This window comes from Neodiprion pinetum, chromosome 1 (assembly GCF_021155775.2).
Source record: "Neodiprion pinetum isolate iyNeoPine1 chromosome 1, iyNeoPine1.2, whole genome shotgun sequence".
In the NCBI taxonomy this organism is placed as follows: Eukaryota; Metazoa; Arthropoda; class Insecta; order Hymenoptera; family Diprionidae; genus Neodiprion; species Neodiprion pinetum.
The window spans coordinates 20438035-20463721 of record NC_060232.1 but is presented as its reverse complement, the minus strand read 5'-3'; the positions used below and the strand labels follow the sequence as shown (position 1 = coordinate 20463721).

The 25687-nt window shown below is 34.4% G+C and overlaps 3 protein-coding genes and 3 long non-coding RNA genes across 9 annotated transcripts in view; 4 read left to right on the top strand and 2 right to left on the bottom strand.

Moving 5' to 3' along the window:
* The window catches only part of Vps8 (vacuolar protein sorting 8), a 170417-nt gene extending 159406 nt beyond the window's left edge, over nt 1–11011 (bottom strand). Inside the window, exons 1-2 of the mRNA XM_046629809.2 lie at nt 10620–11011; nt 7058–7333 (exon numbers count right to left, since the gene is read on the bottom strand). Of these exons, the coding sequence (XP_046485765.1) occupies nt 7058–7333; nt 10620–10700 (357 nt within the window). The 5' untranslated portion in view covers nt 10701–11011. The remainder of the gene's footprint in view (nt 1–7057; nt 7334–10619) is intronic.
* LOC124220724 (uncharacterized) overlaps nt 1–16911 on the top strand; it is a 330320-nt gene extending 313409 nt beyond the window's left edge. Inside the window, exons 2-4 of the long non-coding RNA XR_006883657.2 lie at nt 15137–15481; nt 15726–15962; nt 16042–16911. This is a non-coding gene — a long non-coding RNA (uncharacterized lncRNA). The remainder of the gene's footprint in view (nt 1–15136; nt 15482–15725; nt 15963–16041) is intronic.
* On the top strand, nt 11306–13223 carry LOC124220728 (uncharacterized). The gene is made up of 6 exons (XR_006883658.2): nt 11306–11610; nt 11932–11999; nt 12149–12192; nt 12281–12552; nt 12652–12735; nt 12808–13223. It is a non-coding gene; the product is annotated as an uncharacterized lncRNA (long non-coding RNA).
* Nucleotides 13303–15228, bottom strand: LOC124220631 (putative nuclease HARBI1). Its single transcript, XM_046629821.2, has 4 exons — nt 14912–15228; nt 14694–14834; nt 14208–14475; nt 13303–14113 (listed from the first exon to the last, which is right to left on the bottom strand). Exons 1-4 carry the CDS (start codon nt 15106–15108, stop codon nt 13592–13594), a joined length of 1128 nt encoding a protein of 375 aa, XP_046485777.1. The 5' UTR covers nt 15109–15228; the 3' UTR covers nt 13303–13591.
* A 733-nt stretch (nt 16912–17644) lies between the features above and the next one.
* LOC124220707 (uncharacterized) lies at nt 17645–18956 on the top strand. Of its 2 annotated transcripts, none has more exons than XR_011177732.1 (4): nt 17645–17941; nt 18009–18136; nt 18215–18498; nt 18731–18956. It is a non-coding gene; the product is annotated as an uncharacterized lncRNA (long non-coding RNA). The 2 variants fall into 2 exon arrangements; XR_011177731.1 differs by having other exon boundaries at nt 18009–18184; nt 18388–18498; nt 18731–18953.
* A 601-nt stretch (nt 18957–19557) lies between these two features.
* LOC124213275 (MAPK regulated corepressor interacting protein 2) overlaps nt 19558–25687 on the top strand; it is a 34401-nt gene continuing 28271 nt past the window's right edge. The window contains exon 1 of one of the 3 annotated variants that reach the window (XM_046614439.1): nt 19558–19849. In XM_046614439.1, the coding sequence (XP_046470395.1) occupies nt 19845–19849 (5 nt within the window). In that variant the 5' untranslated portion in view covers nt 19558–19844. Of the gene's footprint in view, nt 19850–20819; nt 20906–25687 lie in introns of those variants that run through there. The other 2 variants (XM_046614450.2, XM_069135782.1) reach the window with 2 other exon arrangements.

Sequence of the window (25687 nt, the reverse complement as noted above, 5' to 3'; positions counted from 1 at the left end):
CCTCTCACTTTTGGGGTGCTTTTCTGAATGAGTTTCCCTTACCTCTGACTTTTGGGTGCATTTGACAATAGGATTGGTTACTGCCAAGAAATTAATGGAGAACAATTCGAGCATCTAATATGAATCGATTCTTCTATTGCGACGCTCTACAAAAGCATCCGAAAGTGAGAAGCAAGGAAAACACACTCGAAAAAACTCCCCAAAGGGACAGAATACTTTTACGTCCACGTTGTTGTTGTTGCGTCGCACCAGAAGAAGAATGCTGGTATTGAAAATCAAAACTTTCATTATTTTTTTTTTTCACCGGACCCAGTGAAATTTTTATGGGTTTCCATACTTTTGCCTTACCCCTGGTCGGGAGAAATCTTGTGGTGTTTAGGTTTGGGTGAATTTCTCGTGCAACCTGTCTCGATCTGGAATTTTGTCTTGAGTCGTGCCAGCTATCACTATGCGTGATTAAATTAATTTTGTTTTACACAACACTTTAATTTAAAATACACATTTATTAACAATAAGATGTTCTTGAAATAGATTTTCGAGATACGGTTTTTACAGAGTTGTTATTCACTTGGTTTTTTTGACGGTGTCTGAGATAAGGAAGAAATTTTTGGAAGTGTTTACCGTTTCTAAGTATTTGGCACAAGGATTTTGTACCTGACGTGCTTTTGAGGTAATTCTGATAATTTCTTGCCTCAAGATTAGCAACAATTTCGAAATTCAAAAAGAAGCTATTTTGTTCCAAGACTCAAAATTGGTCAACATGTCATAGATCCTATTGATTATTATTTGTTATAATTGAAATCTTTGTTCAGTATTGTTATTGCTGAAATAAACGTACTCGCTGCACTATACTTTGTGAAATACGTTTAATAATTAATTTTTAGAGAAAAGAAACGTGTTGGTTGATTCGTGTCGAGATCGGACACGTTGTATTTTTTAATTTTTTTCATCACATATATCTATACAGAGTGGGGCATTCAAAGTGACCAAGGCGATTTTCTCGAAAACCAAGCAAAATCTCAAAAAAAGTTTCAGACGAGAGCTGTAGGGGTTTGAAGGGGACGGAACAAAGCGCGTTCGAATTTTTATTAAGTGGATGCGCCAAGGAGATACGAAGGTCAGCTTCGGGTTCTCAAACGGGGTGGTGTGTTTTTTATTTTGAAAATGAAAAGAGTATTCAATTTCGAGTATAAACGTATAAGTACACCAGATTCTTAAAATTGACACTCGAAAGGATATTTTAAAAATAAGAAAAAGATGTCCGTTCTCCATTTGAGGCGCACTAAATTCACAATTTTATCAAAGCAAATGTTCGAAATGATGGCCATTAACTTCAGTACACTTCGATTCCTTTTTTTTTTGTTGTGACACTTCCGGTTTCTGAAAACAACCGTATGACTCGATCAAAAGTTCTGCGGGATGGTTGACTTCTTTCAGAATATCGTTCTCCGTGTAAATTACAAACTGCACTAGCGTTTTTATGCGTTTCGCCATAAATGTAAATCATATCGATCTTCTTGGCAACCGTATACCGATCCATTTTTCTAAAATAATAATCACGATAATAGGAATTCTGAATTTTACTACTGAGGAGATTTGTACGTGATGTGAATACTCTCAATAACGATCATTAAATAACATTCGCCTACAACTTTGTGTTTTGACTGATAACTCTTGGTTCGATTTTCGAAGGAAGCATTAAGCATCTAATACCTGAAAAAATTGTTTACATCACACAAACCTTAGAGACATTGTTTTTCTCGCGTAAAGTAGAAAGTTGAAATCGAACCAAGAGTTATCAGTCAAAACACAAAGTTGTAGACGAATGTTATTCGTCGATGTTGTTTGTCGTTGTATCTTGTTCTTGTTTTTGAAATATCCTATTGAGTGTTAATTTTAGGAAACTGGTGTACTTATACTCTTATACTTGAAATTGAATACTGTTTTTATTTTCAAAATAAAAAATACACCGTCCCCTTCAAAACCCTACAGCTCTCGTCTGAGACCTTGTTTGAGATTTTGCTTTGTTTTCGAGAAAATTGCCCTGGTCACTTTAGATGCCCCACCCTGTATAAGCGCATGCGCGCAACCTTAGAGTAAGTGCGAGTATGTCTAGTTCGATATTCTAAATCTATATCAACACGCCATCTGTACTTCCAACTTAGACTTAAGATTTTTAACTCAACAGATAATATCTATTTTTTGTTTCAACATTGGCTAATTAGAATGATATAATAATTTTACTTGTATTCTTTCATCATTTCAAAGTTTCAAAATGATTTTAATTATTTGCAACATTTCTTTCATGCTAATGTATAAACAGTTTGTTTATGTTATTATGAATGGTAAGTTGGATTTTTGTAAAACTTATATTAACATAAGTAACATACAAATTGGTACCTTATATTTATCTACAAATTTAATCTTTTGAATTTGTGGGGTAACACAGGTCTGCAACGAAATCCTCCTTCAAAACAAAATATTATAGATATGAAGGTTTATTAATGTAACGAATTTATATCTGCTTTCCATTTTTTGCTGTCACGTATATATTACATGTTATGATTTTTGTTTTTTATTGTTATAAATTCAGAACTTCTCGTGTTTTTTGCTTTTGCAATTACACTACTTTAATCTATTTAAATAGTATATGTACTGTAACGTGGCATTTTTGATGCCCGTTACAAGGGGCTCCTTGAACCCTGAGCGGAACCAAAATTTAGGAATTTCCGAAATTGAGTCGCGAAGTTTTTGCAAAAGAGCGCCAGGACTAGAGTCACGCATCCGAAACTACGAGAGGGGACACCTTAGCGAATAGCGTAAGATATTTCAGGTTTTTTTTGTTTTTTTATTTTTCGAGCTACAACAGCATCAGGCAAGAAGTCGACACCGAATTCGAGGAAATTGCGAAGTGGCGGACTAGCGACAATTGCGAAGGAAGGATGTCGAGGCTGCGGAGGGGGAGCCGACGCAGATCCCCGCATCGCGGGAATCCAAGGTGGACGCGATTCCCGCTGGCGGCCGGCGCGCCGCAGCCTCTCCCCCTTCACCCCGCCAACAATTGACTAGCGAACTTACGACGGACCGACTAGCGACGAGGGAGCACCACGCTCACCGCCAAGACGTCATGGAGCTGCGCGGAGGACGAGATTGCGACCTAGCTTTAAGTTCTGCGCAGCGATGCTATCGAAGGTGCGCGTCGAGTTGCGCGATCGACGAAATCGATGACAGATCGATTATTGCGTATTCTTGTGGGTATGACGTCACGTGTGGAATGGCGTATCGAGATCCGTGTTGCGGCAGGTAGTAGGTTTTTGAAACCACTCTAGTTCTGGCGGTCGTGATTAGTAGTCATGTTTTGGGGGAGTTTCGCGAAGCAATGGAGTCGCCCAAAAATCGCGAGGGGAATGGAAAGGGGGTTGCAAAGATGTAGAAGGTAAGCGCTGCTTCTATCCCCGCGATTGAATTTCGAGCATAATTGCGAAAAGGCTTGCCGAGTAACGGATAGCCGTTTTGGATTTGCGTTGTAGAGAAGTACTCGAAATTCTTTTGCCGATTCTTTTGCTTGATGACCGTAGCCTGAGTACGCGTGTTAGGGTAGAATAAATTTTGAGTTCCTGAGAAAGTTGAGTAGAGTCACGGGTTTTAGTTGAGTCTTTCTCGTTAGTGAAATCAAGTATAGCCGAATTTCGCTGTACCGGGTCGAGCCGCGTTATCGGGGTTTTTTAGGTGTCACCTCTCGAGTAGGTCGGGAAGTGCCGAATTGGAGTGCTCGGATTAGCGGGTAACGTTTCGGAGGATTTTGAAAAGATTTGATTTCGGATGCGTTGCGATTGCGTATAGTTTAGGTTACGTTTAGTTGCGCCTGCATTGTGTTCCGTACCCGTTATTCAAGATAATGTAGATTGAGTTGCGGTACCTTGAGCTTGTGTTCAGTTGAAGTTAAATGGAGTGGTGCTTGCGCTTAGTTAAGTTTACGTTTAGTTAAGATAGTGTTTAGTCGAGTCGAGGTGATGTATAGTCAAAATTGCCGTTGCGTTGAGCAGCAGTTGAGACGAGAAGTTTGAGCATTGAGTTTTAGTTGCGTTTAAAATATAGTAGCGTTTGCGGATTCGTTTAGATTTAGGGCAGCTCGCGGTAGCGTCGAAGCTCCGAGTCGGGTGAGATCTCGAGTGAGATTGAGGACGCCGTCTGTCCGGTAGCCCGACGGCGCACCGTCGAATAATTAGTTTTAGTTTCGTTTCGAGCAATAATCGCCATGGAGAACAAATGGCGAAGTTGCAAATTGAGAATTGCGTATGAGGATTTTGTGATCGTTGAGTGACGTTTTAGTTAGGGAGCCGCGAGCTCATTAGAGTAAGAAATAGAGTAGGTTACGTGTAATTTTCTGTTTAGTTTTAGACTCGCGATGAGCGATTTTTGGATTATATTTTTTTTTTTTGTTTTGTATCACCGCTATTATGAAATATAAGATTTTATTTTACTTTTGTTAAATAGCGTGTGTATTTCGAGTGTCTCTCTCTCTCTCCAAAAATTACCCCTCCCCTCTCCGCGGTACTGAGCTATCGAGCATACGAGTATGCCCGAGGAATAGCGCATTAATGATTTCGAGGCGTGTTAATCACGCCAGGCGCCCAACAAAACTCCGCGATATTGTTTTAGATCCAGGGTACATCGTGGACGCCAAATTATTGTGCACGCGGTAAGTTCTGGGTTATTTTCTCCGAGTGACCGAGGAGCGGGAAAAATCCACGTCACAGTACATACAAAACCAGTTCGAACTGATAGAAAAAGAATTTGAAAAAGAAATTAGAAAGAGAAGATATTCGCTGTGCAATTCCAATCGATGGTATGAAAAGAAAGAAAACTACAAAATAACTAAAAGTATACTATTAGATAGATCTTCTGACGATTTTAATATTTAAACTTTTCAACTTTATAGTTTTATTTTCAGAAATATTGTCGCTATCAGAATTGTTTGATTATAATTTGTAAGCAAAAATAGCGTTTTATTAAAAGAAACATTACATGCAAAGTATACGTGGTACATATTTTGTATTACTATGTTTCGATTCAAGAGCATCAAATCTATTATAATTACACATAATAATAATAAGGAGAAAAAAAGTTTTGTTTGCAGACCAGTGATAATCAGCGGCTCTTGTGCAGTTTAGATAAATGTTTTATAATATGATAGAATAGGTACTGGCATTAGTTTTGGTGAATCTTTTAGTAGCGTATTCAACGACACTTTCATAAGTTTAATTCTCGATCAAACTTCAATCTCATTAAAAATTATCAGGGTGATTTGATATGGAATGCTCCATTGACAAATATAACAGCAATGGCATTGACCTAATATAGTTACATGTAGCTGAAAATGTCCAGGTGATACATAAACATATAGAAATACTGAATTCTAAGTATCAACCAACACCTCATCATTATGTAGTAATAACATCAAATAAATAACATTATTTGACTATAACAGAACATCAATTATCCGAATCACCAATCATGTGAATAATGATTTGATTCATGTGATTGTCTTGCAACATAACGAGTTCAGGCCTGAATGAGTTCAACATCCATCCATTGCTAATTTTAAGTGTAAACATCGTATGCTTATGTACTTCTTTCTCCACGCAACATTGTTGTTAGCTTATACTAATTCTTGATTCTCCGAACCCTACACGGTCCTCATTAGTTTGAATAATGAATGTTCGACTGTATTTTTTCTATCGAAAAAAATCTATATTAGTAGCCTAATTCCGATGAATAATACCTCATATTATTCACAAATAAAGTGAACAGGATGAGTTATTGTTCAATAATATCAGATGAACATATATTTTTGGCCGTAACAAATAGTAGAGTAATATGATTTCTCTGATGTTGCTAATAACAAGGTGTTAAAAATTACAATTCAGCGTCGTAAAAAATTTTTCTGTATCACATAAACTTATTAATTTCACTTAACCATTTCATGTATACATTGTACCTTAGGTGCAATTTGCTTGTAAATTTGCGTGTATGGGCTTTTGGGGTGGCTAATTACGAATCTGAACTTGAAGTTCGTAAATTCAAAATGGCGGATCCAATATGCCGAACAGACAAAAATAACAAAAATAAAATGTTGAAAAAATTCTGTTAAATTTTTTGGTTGTGTATTAAGTTTGTATAAAAATTAGCATTTAGATTTTCATGGTAGATTTGCAGAAAATTCTTTTTGTCATGGAAAAGTACGAAGTTCGACCATTTGTTTAAATGTACTATTTTTGCAGTAAATAAATAAATAAATTTTATATTTTTTTGAGATTTAGAAATATTCCAAGGACCACGTGGAACCAAAAAACTCGGCAGTTGTTACCAAAAATGTAGTTTATTAAATAAAAAACAGCAAAAAAAAAAAAAGATAGGAGGCTTAGCGTCCCAACGTGAATCGAAGGGTTAACCTAATGAGCTTCAGATACAACTTTTGAACCTTGATTTAGTCAATACCTTGCATTTCTAAGAATTAAGGTCGTAAAAATCTTTTGAACGTACATATAGGATATAGGGATGTATTGCAGAAAGAAACGAGTAAGATTTTTCCTCATAATGCGTTCATATTAAAAAACTTCCTATAATTCAAAGAACAATTTAGTATGAAGTATAGTTTGTCTATTTGGTTTACACGCAGCCCGTAAGATGACTGTAAGTATCATATTATAATTACATAATTTAGGGGTTATAATCAATTCTTAATAGCTAAGTGAGAACATTGATTTCCTCATTCTTATCATTCGGCACTCAATGTAAACACTAATATAAAATGTTTCTAACTATGTAATAACTTATGTCAGTCTGTCACTTTCTACGTCGTAGCTGCGCTTAAATCGAATGGACAAACTGTAACACTTCATAGTTTGAAGATTTCATTCTGATCCATCTAGATTGAATTAGAATTTTATATCAACAAAATGTGGCAGTCATGTCTTGTAAAAAACTTGATAATACAACATTACCATTTACAATACTGTAGATGAAAAGTCAAAATAAATAATAGAATTCTTACGCTGGCTGATGAAATTTGTGAAGATATTCCCTTCAGTATAACGTGCCTCAATATAGCACTCGACGATTGTGATTGAGATGGTCTAAATGGTTTGCTGACAGAATTTAGAGATAATAAGCTCCCTACGCTGGCTGTCTCGCTACCTCCCAGTTTTTCTGCTGGTGTTACAAACTCATCTTCTGTTCCAGATAGTGAACCAGAATCTAGTTCCGTCAAAATACTCTCTAAGGAGGGTGGCTCCTCCACCGCCGGGATGGCATATTCAGCATCATCTAGCTGTAAGAGAATGCATTACATGAGTGACAACACTTCTTCAAAAGTATTCCTTCTACATAAGAATATTGTAAAAACTAGATTATTTCAAACAGCTGTTATTAAGATGATGCTAGTTTTTTTGATTATCAAACTGAAGTTAGCCGCTAAACATACTATTGCTGATTGACTGTAAAACTGTACAACTATGGTTCTAATAGCACAAACTGCATTCTGGAGTCATTTGTGTACAACACTTATGCACGTTTTTATTCTAACATCTTTGATAAAATCTGCAAAAAATACTGGACTATAGTTTGAAGTTCCTACTGTCATATTCAATAGTTTTCTAAATGAATAATCATATTTAAAAATATTTTGTTTTATTTACGAGGTGCATTGCAAATACATTGTTTAACATTTTACGAGATTTTTTTTTCATAAGCAGCGTAAAAAAGCATTGTTTCAAAGGGTGGAATCACGGTTCTTGATGGGAAAAATTATGACGTGTTTCGATCTTCCGAAAAGTTTATTTATTTTGACAGATGAAAATACGGTGTTTTTGATGTACAATGCAGAGGTAAATTATATTCACTAATTACATTTTTTGACTTTGAGTAAAGAAAAGATACTTAATTTCATATAAGATCTTATGAATTTTAAGACACACCTGTTTCAATGCATCCAAGTGTAAGAGATGCAATGTGAAGGGTTTTTTGGAATAAGGTCGACTTTTTTACTACTAACATTTCAGCCTGAGAATGAGTTGAAGAACTTCCGTAGACTTTGTTCACTCATTTTTCTAAATGGCGAACGAAAAAATGAAAACACCTGTCGACTAAGTCATTAATAATAAACAAAAGAAATGGCTAACAAAATTTGACTTTTAGCAGGACATTGAATCACTTATACCTTTGGTGATATGGTAAATTAAGTGAATAAGGTATATTCATTGAATTCTATAATTCCAAGTTGGGATTAATTCGAGGATTCTGAGTTAAGTTATACAAATTACCAAGTGCATGACAGTGCATACCCATTAGAATGAAAGACTTGGACTAGCCATTGGATTGCCATATTGTGCCTTGTGGAATAATAAAGACTGTAGATATCCATTTTACGTTTTACTACGAGGTATAAGGAATTGGACTCGAAGTGAACTAACAGATATTAGTTATTCTTTTGATGTTCTTGGCTTCATTTTTTCTTTTAATAAGAAATTTCCGGAAGGTATAAACGCCAAACATTATTTTCACTTACGTACAATCGCTGACCGTTATGTCAGTTAGGTTCTCAAGAAAATTATAGAAAATGGAGAAAAAATTCGGCCATGCATATTCTATTAGCAATAAAAATACGAAAATATGATCAAATGAATATGTCACATATCACGTTATTTTATACAAAATTCTAAGAAAAAAAAATCTATATTGAGAGATCTGTAAAGACACCAATGAAGTTTACAAGTTTCTTGTTTAACTTTCAGTGTTCAACCAATCTGGATTTGTTTTTTGAGTGGCAAAAAAGCCCAATAGATATTTTCTATAAAGTGGTAAAACAGCGAATAGAAATAGCTAGAATAAAAACGACCCCAGTATGCAGTCCTAGGATTAAAACACATTTTCCGAAAAAATGATTTTTTTATAAAATTGTAGGCATAAAACCTTACCCTGTAATACTCTTTCAAAGTTGTATGTATTCAGTTAATAACTTCGACTGCCAGTTTCAGCATGATTTTTTATTCTACAACCACATTTGTTACAGTTTTACAGAAGACTTGTAAATCGACATTTAAGTTAACCTGTTTTCCATCGTTGAGTTACTTACAGAAAGTAAAATTATGGAACGTTGAGAAATTTAATCAAATATTTTCATACATTAACTTACATTAAATGATAGAAATCATTTTCACAAGAATGTTTATATCTATAGTTCAGCTTATACCATGTAGTTAGTAAATGTTCCCTAGTGACAGATAACTGATAATATGAACAATAAATTCACTTTGATACATACGATAAACACTGAAATTCAAGGAACCGAACTATAGTTATTTCATAAACGGTAGTGAGTATTTTTATAAATGTAATACATACTTGTATTTAAGTTTAGGTTATTCCTAATAAATTCGCAAATGTGAAAAACAAAAACCAATTGATTGTATCATTTCCAATTTATTGAAAAAAAATTGTGATGTTAGTTACCAACAATTTGGAATTCATCCATTTATATCAAGAAACAGTTATTGTTTATGGAACTATAGAATTTTTGTTATAAGAGCATCCAAAATCATTTCATACAATTGTAAATTTCCTTATGTAGTTCGCTAGTTTAGAAGAAATATTAGATCGTCATTATCAATAGGTGTTCTCTGTAATAGTTTATATATTTTCTAATCAACAAACAGAAGTAAATAATTCTGGTGGAGAAGATTAGCTCAATCAGATCTGAATTATCTATAATATTCCCCAAAAATTTATATTGAATGGTATCAGTTTAATGGACCATAGGAATTTCAATGAATTTCAAAAGTTCATTGGGTAATGACAAAGATTCAAAAGTACTCCAGTAGTTTTCATGAACCAAGTTCCATAACATTTATTTTCATATCAGCAGGCTTCTTAAATGTCATGAAATAAGCTTAAAATTTTTAACGTCAGCATAAAAGATTCAGAAGGATCATTATCTAGCAACCTTAGAAAAATATTTTACGAATAGTCATCAGAAAATTAATGTGACTGTGTAGACTTTGTTCAAACCATATAACTTACATTACACCGCAAAGAAGATATTCGTAACATTGTAAAGCGGTAATTTCTTGCTTGAATAGTTTGCTACATTCATGTTATGAACTTCAACCTTATGAAAAGTTTCAGTATACAAATCAGGCAGCTGCAATCGGCAGAAATTCTGTTATATTATAGAAATTTTCTATTTCAGAGTGGAGATATTATGCAGCCTAAAAATAACTGTAAGGTGATCAACATTTAGGAAATTGTGGGAAAACATTCTAAACAGTGTCTATTAAAAAATGTTAGTCTGTAATAAGTGCAAGCATGCAATTGCCCGGTCGTAACGCCATTCGCGAGCATAAATACAGGGCAGATGGGAAGAAACAACTACTTGTAAAAAATTATAATCAAAGTGGTACTTCTTCAATGAACATGTCAAAACGCCGAATCGGGGAGGATCATAACCTCTAAATCAAACAACCTATCAAGAATGTAATTCATAATTTGGAGGTCTGACTGCATAATAAAGGGGTATTCGCTAATTGACTGGCAATGTGTATCTTCTCAGGGATTGTTACCTCTTCAATATCTAAATGAATTGCTTCGGTAGCGTGATAATCCTGAAAGCCGATCTCGGACCCCAGTACATTTTCGGCCATGTTAAATCCTGTCTGTCAACTGACTACACTGAAATATAGTGATACTGGAACGCTCGCCGTAAACCCGGCGTTGCCCGAGAGAGTGTCACTGAGAAAGATGGAAAATTGGGAGGAATCTGTCTTTCTCAGATACTTGTTTTTGATTACAACGAGAGATAGAGTTGGGAGAACACCATCTCTCCTTCACTATTGGGGAGCAGATTTCGATCTTTGTTCATCTTTGGCAAGTAAAAACGTGATAGCACGGAGTTATATATATGGAGGGCTACCTAGGTTCCTATGACGTCGTACAGTAGCGCGTGGAAATTTCCAGATGCTAGACACTGGAATCGATCACACAGCTACAGTTAGGGTGCTATCTCATGAGCAGTGAAAAGCAGCAGTGGTTCAGTAACTTAGGCCGTGTTCGAAAATTGACTAACAGTACTGTCAGCAATCTTTTATTTCTTTTGCGCTTCCAAGTTCGTGGATAGCTCTGACTCTGTTCTAGGGAATTTTCAGTACTATCAGTCAATTTACGAACACGGCCTTAAAAGTTTTCACTAGCATCAGTCTGGTAATTTTACGCAGCAGCAGCGCTGCTCATAAAATAGGTCGTGGCTTCTTGTGATCTTGGTACGTTCCACTAAACGCCCGCAACGATTGTAACACCCTCTGTATCGTTCCACCTAAGGCCCGTGGTCGTCGCGAGCGATCGTTCGACGTCATAGATGACATCACTGTTCGCGACCACATCGCGCCCACATCGCCCACAAAATATTGGTGGGCCAGAGTGGGCTCTCACCAAAACGTGGCGGGAATTCGAAAAAAACAACAATGGCGACGAGACAAATAACTTTGTACAATCCTGAAACTGACATTGCAGTGGAAGTGAAAGTGTCAGTGGAGGATGCGAGGCATGCCGAAAATGGTTAGTGGCCCCTTAATTTTGAAGATAATTTTCAATCGAATAACTTTGGTTTGGGAAAAAATTGCGTCTTTCTTATCCTAAACTCAAATAGAACTTTTTGTCGTGTGCGTCATTCTATTTGTTGAAAAAAATGGAATTCATCATATTTTCTAAATATCAATATAAATAATTATTTGAGATTTTGTTTCATTCAATTCCAATTATTTCTTGCGATAGATGTGTTCATGAACAGTCATGTATTTTCATCGTTTCTAATACATTTTCTAACGAACTGAGTTTTTTTATTCCACATTTACACTTTGCAACGGCACTAATGAGTAGTGCATTACAAGAAAAGGCCGCAACGATTGTGGAATTGCAGCAGGGAGATGCTGAAAATACTGATAGTGGTACGCAAGCTCTATTATCTTTTAAACAATTAGCATATGCATGTATACAAATGGTTTAAACGCATAAATATCTGTAAAAGTTTTTATGGCGTGCCTATTAAAGAGTCAAAAATAAAATGGTTATTACATTGTCGTTATTTTTGATTTAGCAAATATAGAGGGTCACTCGCAATCGCAAGAGAGCAAGTGAGTGGTACGTCAATCAGTCTGTGGTATCTAGAGCATATTACCCAAATAAATTAATGCAAACGATAATTTCGAAAATGCTATATGCCTTCTAGGATTATATCGTTGGACTACGGAGATAGTGGTCTTCCTCCTCGATACATACGCAGAGAGAGAGGAGAAATTTTCCAGCAGGAAGTTTTCCAAAAAAAAAATTTGGGAAGACATTGCGGAAACTATGAGAAGCAAAATTCCACTAATAACTGGACCTCGATGTACAGCCAAGATGAGGAGTTTAAAAAAAACGTACAAGAGTGTCAAAGACCATAATAACAAAAGTGGCAGTGACAGACGAACATGGTTGTTATATGAAGGAAAAACAAAATCTGTATGTTTTTATATTTGTTTTCTAAAATTATTTTCATTCTTGGATTAAATGATATGCTCATTCCTTTGTCGAAAATGGACACTTTTTTCCAATCAAAAGCCTGGGCTTCGCCGGTTGCAGTACCTTCTTCGACAGGAGTCTCCTCGCAAAGAAGTCAGGAATCAGAGGGCGAAGTGTCATCCGGTATGTTTATTAATTTCATTTCTATGCAACTAGTTGCTACTCCAAATTTTGTAGACATTTTTCATTTCTCAGATTTATCCTCGAGCCGGAAGACAAGAGAAAACGTGGCATCTCTCTTGAAAAAGAGACTCTGGCAAAAATCGGAAGAGGAGGAAGCGCGTGCGAAACGACAAGGAGCGCTTGGAAATGAATGAAAAAATGCTTGCGTTACTTTCTAAATTAGTTGATAAGAAGTAACTAGTTTTATCGAATAAGTTCAGTTTTTTACGTATTAAGAGGGATTATATGAGTGTTATTGAAGAATTAAAAAGTAAGTCTAATAGTGTAAGTTTTCATACGCAGTTAAAAAAATCTATATTACTTACATTTAATATCGATCATTCATTCAACTCTTTATACGATTCAAAATAGAAAACTTTTTTTTCAATAAAACTTAAAGTCCAATATTTGCAATGTTTTCGTTGGAACTTGAAACCAAAGATTTTAATGCAATAAGAATAAAAAATACTTGATGAAATCAAAAATATTTTTGAAATCTTTCAATTTATTTCTTCATATAATATATACAATGATTCTGTTTGTGATGTAAAAACTCCCCATTATTTCAGGTTTCCATATTCTCAATTAATAATCATAATAACAATAAAAGTCTTACGCGATATTATCGTGATCTTTTTCTGAATGGCAGCGTTCTAATTGATGAACGTTATTATTTTCTTGATTTTCGTTGACATTTTGGCAAACATGATTTTTATTGTCTCGTCGGTTTGTGAACTGTCAATCCTTTCCTGTTTCCATATTAACAAATAGTAATAATAATGATTATACTCGAGATTATCGAAATTTCCAAAACAAGCTATGGAAGATTTTCCATAATCCTAATTCTTTTTTGAATCGGAGCGTTCTGATTCGCTACTTGACGAACATCATTATTTTCTTGATTTTCGTTGACATTTCGAGGTAACACAATTACGCTTATCTCGTCATTTCTTATTGTACAAATGTTATGAATAACACAACAAGCCACAATATACTCAGCCATCAAATCTACTCTTGTCATTGGCAAGCAATGCAATAAGCTTCTCATACGTCCTTTTAGTAGGCCAATACATCTTTCCACGGCTATCCTGGCTGCAGAATGTCGATAGTTGTAATTTTCCTGTCTCCGAGTTAGGAACCCATTGTCCCGAAAAGGTGTCATCAAATGTTGCTGCAGTTCGTATGTGGCATCACCCACAAGATGGCTGTCGGATGGAAACTTTTGGTCATCATTCAAAAATTTAGATACTTCCGATAAGCAGAATACTCTTTGATTATGGATCGATCCAGGATGTCCAGCGTAACAATGTGTTATCAAACATCTGTGGTCGCAAACCAACTAGAAAAAGATATGAATACAAACAAAAACCATACAGACTAAAATAAAACCAACCACAAAAAAGTGGAATCAAATGAAATATAGTAATGAATACCTGCAAATGAATGGAATGATATCCTTTTCTGTTTACATAATCCCTCTGGTCTTCTTTTGGAGCGTTTATACGAATGTGGGTTCCATCAATAGCACCGATAACTTTGGGAAAACTACTACTTTCTTCAAATCCTCGCAAAACTGCGGCAGCATTATCTCCAGTGGGCCATTTTATAAACAGAGGAGCTCGTTTGAATAATGCACGAGTGACTCTTCGTACAGCTCTGACAGCAGTTGCCCGACCAACATTAAATCGGTCACAAATGGATCTGCAACGAATTTATTGGAAAAGTAAAGGTGGAAACATGAATGATCCAATTGATACAAACTTCTACCCACAATGTGCTTCAACAATTAAAAAAAAAAAGACAGAACACTTGTAATCCTGTTTTAACCAAGATCACAGCGTAATTCTCTATGTTAAAATCATATCAGTAGTCTCTAAGTAAGGTATAAATCTGATTTCATGCTTAAAACGAATCGCTACCTATATGAATCCGCAGTGGCCATCTTCCAAAGAGCTATCATTAGCTGTGTTTGAGAAGGAATACAAGGACAACCCTTTACCTGCCTTAGTAAATCTTTTTGCATCATTCCATGGAGGTATTTAAACGTAGCTCTTGACATTCTGCAAACATTAGTTAATTAGTTTGTATACTAAAATTATATGTGCAAATTAATAATTACAATTTTAAATAAAATTACCTGAAATGACTTTTAAACTCGTGATCTGTGTAACAAGCGACCGCATTATTATAACCTATAATGCGTGGACGTATTTGTCGCTTTCCTCTCACACTCAAAGCAGCATCCCACATGTCATCAGAACTTGATGAACTTTCCGAATCATTATCCCTCATCCGTTTCGTCGAAAACGCAACTATAAATTCACGCGAATCCATGCTAACTATTAACGCACAACCCCCACAGTAGCGCGATTCTGTAACTCGTTATGCTGTCGTTATGGACTCATAACGACAAGTTTCGTTATGCTACCGACCGCGTCGCTATTATAACGACAAATGCGATTCTGTACACTATTCTTAGCGAGTTTTGTCGTTATTAGTAACGAAAAGTGTCGTTATGACGTCGTTACGGTGCGAGCGGATAGCGAGGCTCAGAGACCCCCTCGGTACGCTATAACGACCATTATAACGACACTTTGCACACGAGCTAGAGGAGTGGTGTGCGTTTCCCATATTTTTCTCGACTCCGAGAAAGTGCTTCGAAAAGTGCTCCGAAAGTGAAAAATAATTACGACGTTTGAAATAACAAGTAAGTAAGTTGAATTTTGCAGTAATTAGGAATTATCAATGCAGATTGACTTCAGAAAAAACTGTAGAATAGATTTCATTATTTTCTAAAAAAGAATAACATAACCTATAAATTGTAGTGTTGCTCCGAAGAACCCACAAAGTTGCTTCCACAAATATAATTATTCATTAATTTCATTAATAATTCATTTCTACTATTAAGTCTATTATTTACGCTGTTTCTTTGATTATCTTCAATCTCAAAGGATCATGGCTATCGAATACCTTGCTTGGGATGTATTCGTTCTTGAGGAAAGATTACGTCGACTCGAACGTCGTGTGGAAAGAAGGCGACTGAGAGATGCTCAGAATCCTTTTCAGTTACCACGAGAAGAGTTTCTCAGCCTTTTTCACCTGCCTCAAGAAGCTGTGATGAATCTTGGTTAACACCTTAAGCGCAGTCAAAGCGAAAATATTTTTCACTGTTCAGCAAAGCAGCATAGGTTCAGTTTGAGTTTTATATACATAATATGCATATTATATTTAGTCTACTTTTTTCTAAATCAACATATTTTCCATCAGGTGATGCTGGATATCCGTTGGAGCCTTGGCTGTTAACACCTCTGGCCAATTTTCCTGAAGATACGCGACAACATCAATATACACAACAACTATGTAAGGTTAGAAACGTCGTCGAGCGGTTTTTTGGAGTTTTTAAATCTGTATGGAGATGCTTGTCATACCAGCGAGTCTTGATGTACGAACCAGCGTTCGCAGCGAAAATTGTTAATGCGTGTGCAGTACTGCACAACATGAGAGTGCAACTACGATTAAACAATGAAGATGACGAACAACTAGCACCGATAGCTCATCCTGTAGAGAATGATGTTGATCCGATGGATCAAGATGAAGAATACAACAGACGAGGACCACGCGCTTTGGCTCAACGAATTCAACAACAAATTATGAGAGAAAGATTTACCAACTTCCGTGATGCGGAAGAATAGAATACAGAATATGGAATGATGTTTATGGTTAAATTGCCAACAAGTATAATGTTTAAAGGTGATGAGAGAAATTAACGACAACAGAGTCAGGGCGGTGTTACGCTCCGACGTACCGCCTTGGCGTACCTTTTTCAAAATTCCATGTCATTTCATTTCTTTAATATCTTCAATGCACAGATATTATTTCATCAAAATCTCATAGGCTCATAGGAGTAAGGCTCCGGTCAAGCATCTCTAGACGCCAGGTTCGATTCCTGGCTCCGTCGTTAATTTTTCAAAATCACCAATTTTTCGAATTTACATTCCTTCAACTATAATGTTTACAATTGATTGTACATAAAGAAATATTCAATTGTGTTTTTAAAGTATAACTTTATTTTATAAAAAATATTCACCTTTTTTAACCTGAACAAAAAATAAAAACGCGAAAAATCTTTATTCTAAACTAGACCTCAATTTTTTTTTCAAGTGGTATTGTTTTTAAATAGCTTTGCCTCCATGAAATTAACAAACTCAAAGACTTCTTGAAGTATTGAAAATATTACAGCTACAGTTATGATCTTTAGTAAAAAATGGGAGTAGTTATATAATTTTACTCTTCAGAATATTGGTTCTACGTGAAGAACCCAATGGTGGTCCATGCAAAAAGAATAGTGAGGAAAACGTAGAAGCAGTAAACGCTGCATGGGGATTCACGACACGTGGTCAAAGGGCTCCTTTTAAGAGTATGAGTGCAAATAAATTTTTTTACTCGTATTGAAATTTATTAAAAGTATTAAACGGTGTTAAGATATAATAACAATGATGATATTTATATTTACAATGTTCACTATACGATGGATTTGCACTGACTGTGACTGAGTGATTGTGCGCGCCTGGATTTAAACCTTCATGCGCGCCACCGCGGCACGAATTTCAACTATTTTAAGGCGAGTTTCGATAAAATTCTAGTTACTTGCTAAGGATTTGTCACAATACGTCACTTCCTGTCGGTATCCATAACGACGATTCGTTATCCCATTCTGTAACGTCGAAGTGTCGCTATTCGTAGTTACGGAATCGCACCGTCGTTATGAGATTGTCGTTACACGCGGCGAAATTCGTTATCGTTACGATAGCGTTCCGAATCGTTATTCTTATAACGAGTTACAGAATCGCCCTACAGTAGTATAATTGAAATTGAAAACTCGGGTATTATTGACTCAGGGATTAAATTATAATTCGATATGTAGATTTCCCGTGAAAGATGTGTTGCGCCTTCAGCAGTGGTTGAAAGAAATGAAGAGGAAGGACTGGAAGCCAAACCGAAATAGCACATTGTGTTCAGCTCATTTTGCAAATGACTGCTTTGATAGGACAGGATTCCTAATTACATTGAAAAAGAACAGTGTACCAACTATATTTGATAACCCAAAATCAGAGTGTTCATCTTGTCACCGATTAAGGGAATATGGACATGGCTATTCATTCTTCAAGTAAGTACCGTTACTCAATGCAACATAACGTGTGAATTAATAAATTTAAATTCTGCTTGTCATGTAGGTTCCCATTGGATGAACCTGATATTATGAAGCAGTGGATCGCAAATATAAACATTGGACCGTGGTCTCCATCAAGTGATAGCTTTCTGTGTTCCGACCACTTTGAACCCTCTTGCTTTCAGAAGAAAAGTAAAAATTATATAACTTTACGAAAAGGCAGTATCCCAACGTTATTTGGTAAGATCTGAAACTATTAATCCCTTTTAGGTCAGAGAAAACTCAGTGTGCATGAAGACACGTTGATGTGATGCACTATTGCGTCAATGCCGTCGAAGCGGTTAATTACCTACAGATTATAAAGTGCTCTGTTACAGAAAAATCGTGTGTGACACATTTCTGTGTATTTCCATTGTCGTTATTTATTAGTAACTTATCTGTAGGTGAAAACTTGCAGCAGACCGAATTTCAGGATGAATCCGATCGGCCCACCACAGTGAATTTAACCAAATTACATGATCACCTACACATTTGTACCTGATTTGCATGCTCAGGTATGTACATCTTTTTTATTTTCTTTTGATTGTGCTTGTAACTTTTTCTTCATGTGAATGGAATGTGGATTGATACTACTAATTATATTACGGTTGTGGTTTATCGCACGCAACTCTATAAAAATGCCTTAACGTTTGCAAGGAATGTTTTATTCTCCATATTTTTGAATAAAGTTTTTACTCACCCAATTCGATATAATTCAATTCAAAACTTTTTTTTACATGTCTTAAGCTCCACTTTGATGATCAATGGATGGTAAATGGATTCCCTAACGGTTGAATTAGTGTTATACAAATTTTTGAATAATCCGTATGGAATTCAGCCCACCATAGGATGAAGGATAATGGACGGAAACTTCTTAGAATTGAGGACTTCTTTTGAACATAAAGAAAAATCACGCTTAAATACAAGTTTTTCGTCATATTATTTAATGATCTTTTACACCATATAATTGTAAATAATAATATACTTTCGAAAAAATGATTTGTTCTTCATTTAATGTGTCAAACATTATTTTACTCGTCAAAAACTTTTTTGTGTGACGAATATATCGTTAGATCTAAATAGCATATATTACGCAGTTCAAATCTAGCGCGCATTTTGTGACAACTTTCTGTACAAGATGGCGGAAATTCAATTGTTCAATTGGACGCACGAGCTTACACGTAGAGTATACGGTAATATCCAATCCAGTGTATATATGTATATATCAGTGGTATTTATGCGCAATATAAAACATAAACGACACTAGGACTTGCAAGTTTCGGTTCGGGCTGCAGCACGACATCTTGCGTAGAATTACAGCAATCGTATCGTCAATATATTGTAGCAAGATGAGTAGAAATTTTTTATTTTTTAGAAATGGTCTACCATTTATCAAGAAACGACCAACAAACCAGCAGAAAAAAATCAGCTGAATTATGATAGATGAGAGAACAACTATACAGAGGTATTGAAATTCGCCACCTTTTTCAGTACGTCTGTCGCAGTGACAACTGGTGGAATTTTTGGAAAACTTCATCGAAAATGACTGCGCGTTGCACGGAAAGACGCTGCCGCAACTCACCAATTGTTCTTACATCGTGCCTGAGCCCTATTTCTAGGGACCAGGGTTGTTGACAATTGCGTTTCAACGAGCTAGTTCTGTCAAATAAACGTAACTAATCGAGTACTTTACTACGTTTATACTTTAAGAAAGAATTTTTCTATCCGGGTCTTAACTGACGGAGTCCAGTTACATTAACGTAAAAATATTGTAGAAATCTACTGTTTATATTCAACAATCATCTCTTAGAATACAGTGAAAAGTGGCAAATCTATTTGTGACACATTTACCCTGCTGAAAATGAGGTACATTCATTCTACATACATTTTCACTTACTACCCATGTTTTACTCAGCTATATGTAATTTAAATTTGATAACTTCTTCTCTAGTAATCAATCCATCTGTGTTTTGAAAATTTGTGTCTTTCAAACTTTAGTTTCTCATCATTTCAAGTTATCAATGCATATTACGAACATAGATACTTGATAGGTTAAATGTCATAAGCGATTACGGCCATATTGCCGTGTGACATATCACATACACCCCGCCAGCGTGCATTTTATGTCTCGATCATGTGTGTGTTTTTTGACACATTCGCCACTACAGGTTTTCGTTCGATTATATACTTTAAGCAACCTAGCGCATGTGCTCACACGCTTGTAACGTACGGCTAGTACCATTAGGCAAAAAATGTTCAAATATTACGAGTCACGGAAATACCATATGCGAATGGATAATTCATGCATATGCGTTAATGGTAATCAATGTGGACGAAAGAGCAGCAGGACAGTTTCATTGTATTTATTGACTTGCAAGATATTTGCATATGCAAAAATAAATGAAAGCAAGCTGTAGCTTCAAAACGAGCATTATGAGGATAAAGTTTTACTGAACTTTATTTTGCTTGTTATTTGATCACCCAGTGGTGGTATATTTTATTTTTAGTGCCCATGCATATTCAGTTTTCAGCCAAGTTAGTATTTCAGGAGGAAAGATAATTTATCAAAATTCATTTTTTATACTTTGCATTGCTATTCAAAGAAAAGAAAAAAACTGGTAGTAGTTAATCGAGTAAGAAACAATAAGCCCCGAAACTTTGTTCACAGAATAATCGTTCCATAGTTACAGCTTTCCAACATTCATTTTTGCAGATGCAGAAATCTTGTATGGCATTTTTATTTGAGTTTTATCTTTGCAATTATTTTTCAAATTTTTATAATGATTGTCTTTTACTTTTAATTTTTTTACCTTCGAAATTGCTTTTTTCAAGAAGTGTCCAATATCGTGTGATATGCATCGGAAGACCCAGCTTTGAAAACAAATGAAGGTCAATCATGAAAATACTAGTGAACAGAAATAGGTGAATAAATAATAAGAGAGAAAGAGGTTGAAGTGAATAACATTAATTTAACTAAACATTGAAAAGAAATCCCGTTTTTGTACTTTTCAAAATGGCTTTGACGAAGTTTAGTTTGTAAAATAAAATATATTTTGCTTTATTACCGTTTTACAATTTCATTCAAAATTTAAAGGACGTGAGTTTGTAGGCAAACATGAATTTCCAAATATAAAGTTTTCTCGAAGCTTTGAAATTGAACTCTTCCATCAAGTAGACTCGAGTTGTTGGATGCTGCCCTGATTCAAATAGCAAACACTACATTAATGCGATTAACATCAGACAAATCAATTAAACAATAATTTTTATTCACGTCTTTTTTTTCCAAACAATAGTTCCGAAGATATTCAAATTCTATTTCAAGAAAGGCTGGATAAGTTGAAGAATTTTGTACTGATGCTACGCTTTTCTTAATTCGTAATGATGTGGCTGAAACTAGCAGCGAGCGCTTGCAAAACGGCTCGAGCACCCCGTGTGTACATCAGATCAGTGAGGTCGATAACATAGTCCGATTTTCTTTCAACTTGCACGATATTACTTATTCACCATGAAGAATCCAATAAACAAGTAACAGCCGTGAGATCCGGTCTCCCCCATTTGTCATTAATTATCAAACATTGATAATTGTCGTTTTTTTAATAGTACAATCGACAGCTAATAAGTAATCTCGAGCTAGTTTGAAGAAATTGGTCCTTGCTATCGACTGCAGTATCAAAAAAACGTCTCGAACTTTGATAATTAATAACAAATGAGGGAGACCCAGTCTCACGGCAGTTACTTGTTTATTGAAGTCTCCGCTGTGAATAAGTAATATCGTACCAGTTGAAAGAAAATTCGACTCTGCTATCGATCCCGCCAATTAAATGTATGCACAAGGTGCTCTAGCCCTGTTTCGGCCATGGCCCGGAGCCTCTTGGCTGCTACTGCTCGATGCTAGTTTCAGCCACATTTCGAAATGTCCTTAGATCGGTCTTTATAAAGTCTGAGATGCATTATTACTCCATAATATTCACAAATACTAGTCTAGTCGAGAAGTGAGTTTTCTGCGAAAATTAGTTACAGGTCTCGTAAAAATATGAGCGATAGCTCATTCGATCCGGAATCACAACCCGAAAAAGGAGTTTTTTGGATTTTTTCTGCCGATCAAAATTACGATTGTTATTAACAAAAAACTAAAAAAAAAAAACGCCCTTTCGTTTTTTGGCTATAACTCAAAAATTATAAGTGATGGCGAAATTTAAAAAAAAGATCCTAAAAGAGGAGGAAATTTCCGATGAAAAACTCCGTACTCCCGGAATTCTAGCTCCATTATTTATAATTTTAATTTAACGCTGAAAGTAGGCTTCCGCGCGGCAGTTTCAGCATGCGCGCGCCGCCACTATAGAGAGTACTGCACATATAATAATTTTTTTATGTCATTTAATGTTTTTTTAAAAATTTGAACAAATTCAGGGGTCATCTAGAGACTTCAAAGAATACGGTCCCGTTGGAATTTTATGTCTATCTCAATTTTTCAAAAAGTTATGCAATTGTTAAGTAACTAACTTTTTCCGGGTTTCCGTTATTAAAGAACCCGGTATAAAAGTTTAAATAATAAACCTAAAAATATTTTGCTTCTTGGAGCCTTTTTTTATAAGCATGCTGAATAAGATGACGTCATAAAACTTTTATAAAATTTTTTATTTTGTTAATTATGAATTTTCACAGTAACGAAAAATGGAAAATTCAAAATATTGTTGTTAAAAAAATTTTTTTTTCAATATGTTAAGCTATCACTGATTTCAACTCTACTTTAGACATCAATCAATACCAGTTTTAATTTTTTTATGTCATTTGTTTATAAATTTTTTATAAACAAACTTATAAATTTACAATTTTTCAAAATTTTTTTTCTACCATATGGTTGTAATGTAGAAATAATGATTTTTAAAAAAAAAATTTTTTCTTAAAAACATAATCTTATTGTTGTTAATCGTTTGTCTCATTTTTTCATTACTTTAATAAGTTATTAAGAAATCGTTTTTTTTCTAAAAATCATCATTAACATTTCTCAATAGAATAGCAAAAAAAATTTTTTTTTTAATCAACAATTTGTTCATTTATTTATTCAACAATTTATTATAAACTATTTTTTTTATTTGTTATAATTTTTTTCTAGAAGATCAAAAAATCACAAAAACAGCTACCTGCAACAATATGGCAAAAAAAATTTTTTTCTATTTTTAAAAAATTATCTTGTTTTTTTAACACGGCTAAGTCCAACGCTGACTCGATTTGTCAACTAACAACTTGCTGTAACTTTGCAACTATTGCAGATACAGTTTTCGACCTTCAAGTCATTTTTGTGCAGCATGAGTTGAGCTTCCTAATAAAATTTTAAACTAACGTTTATCAATTATAGTTTACTAATTACACGCTTTTATTTACAAAAGTTTACATTGTCTATTCCTTACAACCCTTATATCTCATAAACAATTAATGTTACGACAAGTATGCTTTAAGGCATTCTTATCACCCGATTATTAAACTATTCGAATATATTTTTTTTATATTTTTAATCTTATTTGTTTATGAGATTTTGGAATTTTTCTTCAATTATAACATATTTTATGGTCTTCTTTAAGATTTCGAAAGTATATAGTAATTGAAATTACACATTTTTTTTGTTTATTGTATCGTTAAATTCAATCTTACCATTTCTTTAATTATTATTTATATTGAGAATATGTAAATTTGAACAACTGGTGAATTTGAAAAATTAACGACGGAGCCAGGAATCGAACCTGGAATCTAGCGATGCTTTACCGGAGACTTACTCCACTAGACCACCTAGCCGCCCTGACTCTGTTGTCTTTAATTTCTCTCATAACCAGTGAGTTCAAATTTGTTTTCATGTGCCCGATTTGTATGAGTAAGAATTTCTTCTCTGCATGCACGATGTAAGGAGACTGTAGTGTGTAGATGTTATGTTTACCCTTTCAATCCTTTGCTTCCGATGAGAAGCCCGTAAGACGGCAATGCCGTCTAATAAATGAGATGCGGGTGTGCAAATCATTAATCTACGAGAGAATTTTGTTGAAAGTTTTGTTTTGTTTCACCCAATCTCATTTATTAGACGGCATTGCCGTCTTACGGGCTTCTCATCGGAAGCAAAGGATTGAAAGGGTAAACATAACATCTACACACTACAGTCTCCTTACATCGTGCATGCAGAGAAGAAATTCTTACTCATACAAATCGGGCACATGAAAACAAATTTGAACTCACTGGTTATGAGAGAAATTAAAGACAACAGAGTCAGGGCGGCTAGGTGGTCTAGTGGAGTAAGTCTCCGGTAAAGCATCGCTAGATTCCAGGTTCGATTCCTGGCTCCGTCGTTAATTTTTCAAATTCACCAGTTGTTCAAATTTACATATTCTCAATATAAATAATAATTAAAGAAATGGTAAGATTGAATTTAACGATACAATAAACAAAAAAAATGTGTAATTTCAATTACTATATACTTTCGAAATCTTAAAGAAGACCATAAAATATGTTATAATTGAAGAAAAATTCCAAAATCTCATAAACAAATAAGATTAAAAATATAAAAAAAATATATTCGAATAGTTTAATAATCGGGTGATAAGAATGCCTTAAAGCATACTTGTCGTAACATTAATTGTTTATGAGATATAAGGGTTGTAAGGAATAGACAATGTAAACTTTTGTAAATAAAAGCGTGTAATTAGTAAACTATAATTGATAAACGTTAGTTTAAAATTTTATTAGGAAGCTCAACTCATGCTGCACAAAAATGACTTGAAGGTCGAAAACTGTATCTGCAATAGTTGCAAAGTTACAGCAAGTTGTTAGTTGACAAATCGAGTCAGCGTTGGACTTAGCCGTGTTAAAAAAACAAGATAATTTTTTAAAAATAGAAAAAAATTTTTTTTGCCATATTGTTGCAGGTAGCTGTTTTTGTGATTTTTTGATCTTCTAGAAAAAAATTATAACAAATAAAAAAAATAGTTTATAATAAATTGTTGAATAAATAAATGAACAAATTGTTGATTAAAAAAAAAATTTTTTTTGCTATTCTATTGAGAAATGTTAATGATGATTTTTAGAAAAAAAACGATTTCTTAATAACTTATTAAAGTAATGAAAAAATGAGACAAACGATTAACAACAATAAGATTATGTTTTTAAGAAAAAATTTTTTTTTTAAAAATCATTATTTCTACATTACAACCATATGGTAGAAAAAAAATTTTGAAAAATTGTAAATTTATAAGTTTGTTTATAAAAAATTTATAAACAAATGACATAAAAAAATTAAAACTGGTATTGATTGATGTCTAAAGTAGAGTTGAAATCAGTGATAGCTTAACATATTGAAAAAAAAATTTTTTTAACAACAATATTTTGAATTTTCCATTTTTCGTTACTGTGAAAATTCATAATTAACAAAATAAAAAATTTTATAAAAGTTTTATGACGTCATCTTATTCAGCATGCTTATAAAAAAAGGCTCCAAGAAGCAAAATATTTTTAGGTTTATTATTTAAACTTTTATACCGGGTTCTTTAATAACGGAAACCCGGAAAAAGTTAGTTACTTAACAATTGCATAACTTTTTGAAAAATTGAGATAGACATAAAATTCCAACGGGACCGTATTCTTTGAAGTCTCTAGATGACCCCTGAATTTGTTCAAATTTTTAAAAAAACATTAAATGACATAAAAAAATTATTATATGTG

Coding starts and splice junctions, on each gene's coding strand:
- LOC124220631 (XM_046629821.2), bottom strand. CDS start 15,108: ATGGATTCGCGTGAATTTATAGTTGCGTTTTCGACGAAACGGATGAGG. Junction 14,835..14,911: donor GAGTTTAAAAGTCATTTCAG/GTAATTTTATTT, acceptor TAATGTTTGCAG/AATGTCAAGAGCTACGTTTA. Junction 14,476..14,693: donor GCCACTGCGGATTCATATAG/GTAGCGATTCGT, acceptor AATTCGTTGCAG/ATCCATTTGTGACCGATTTA.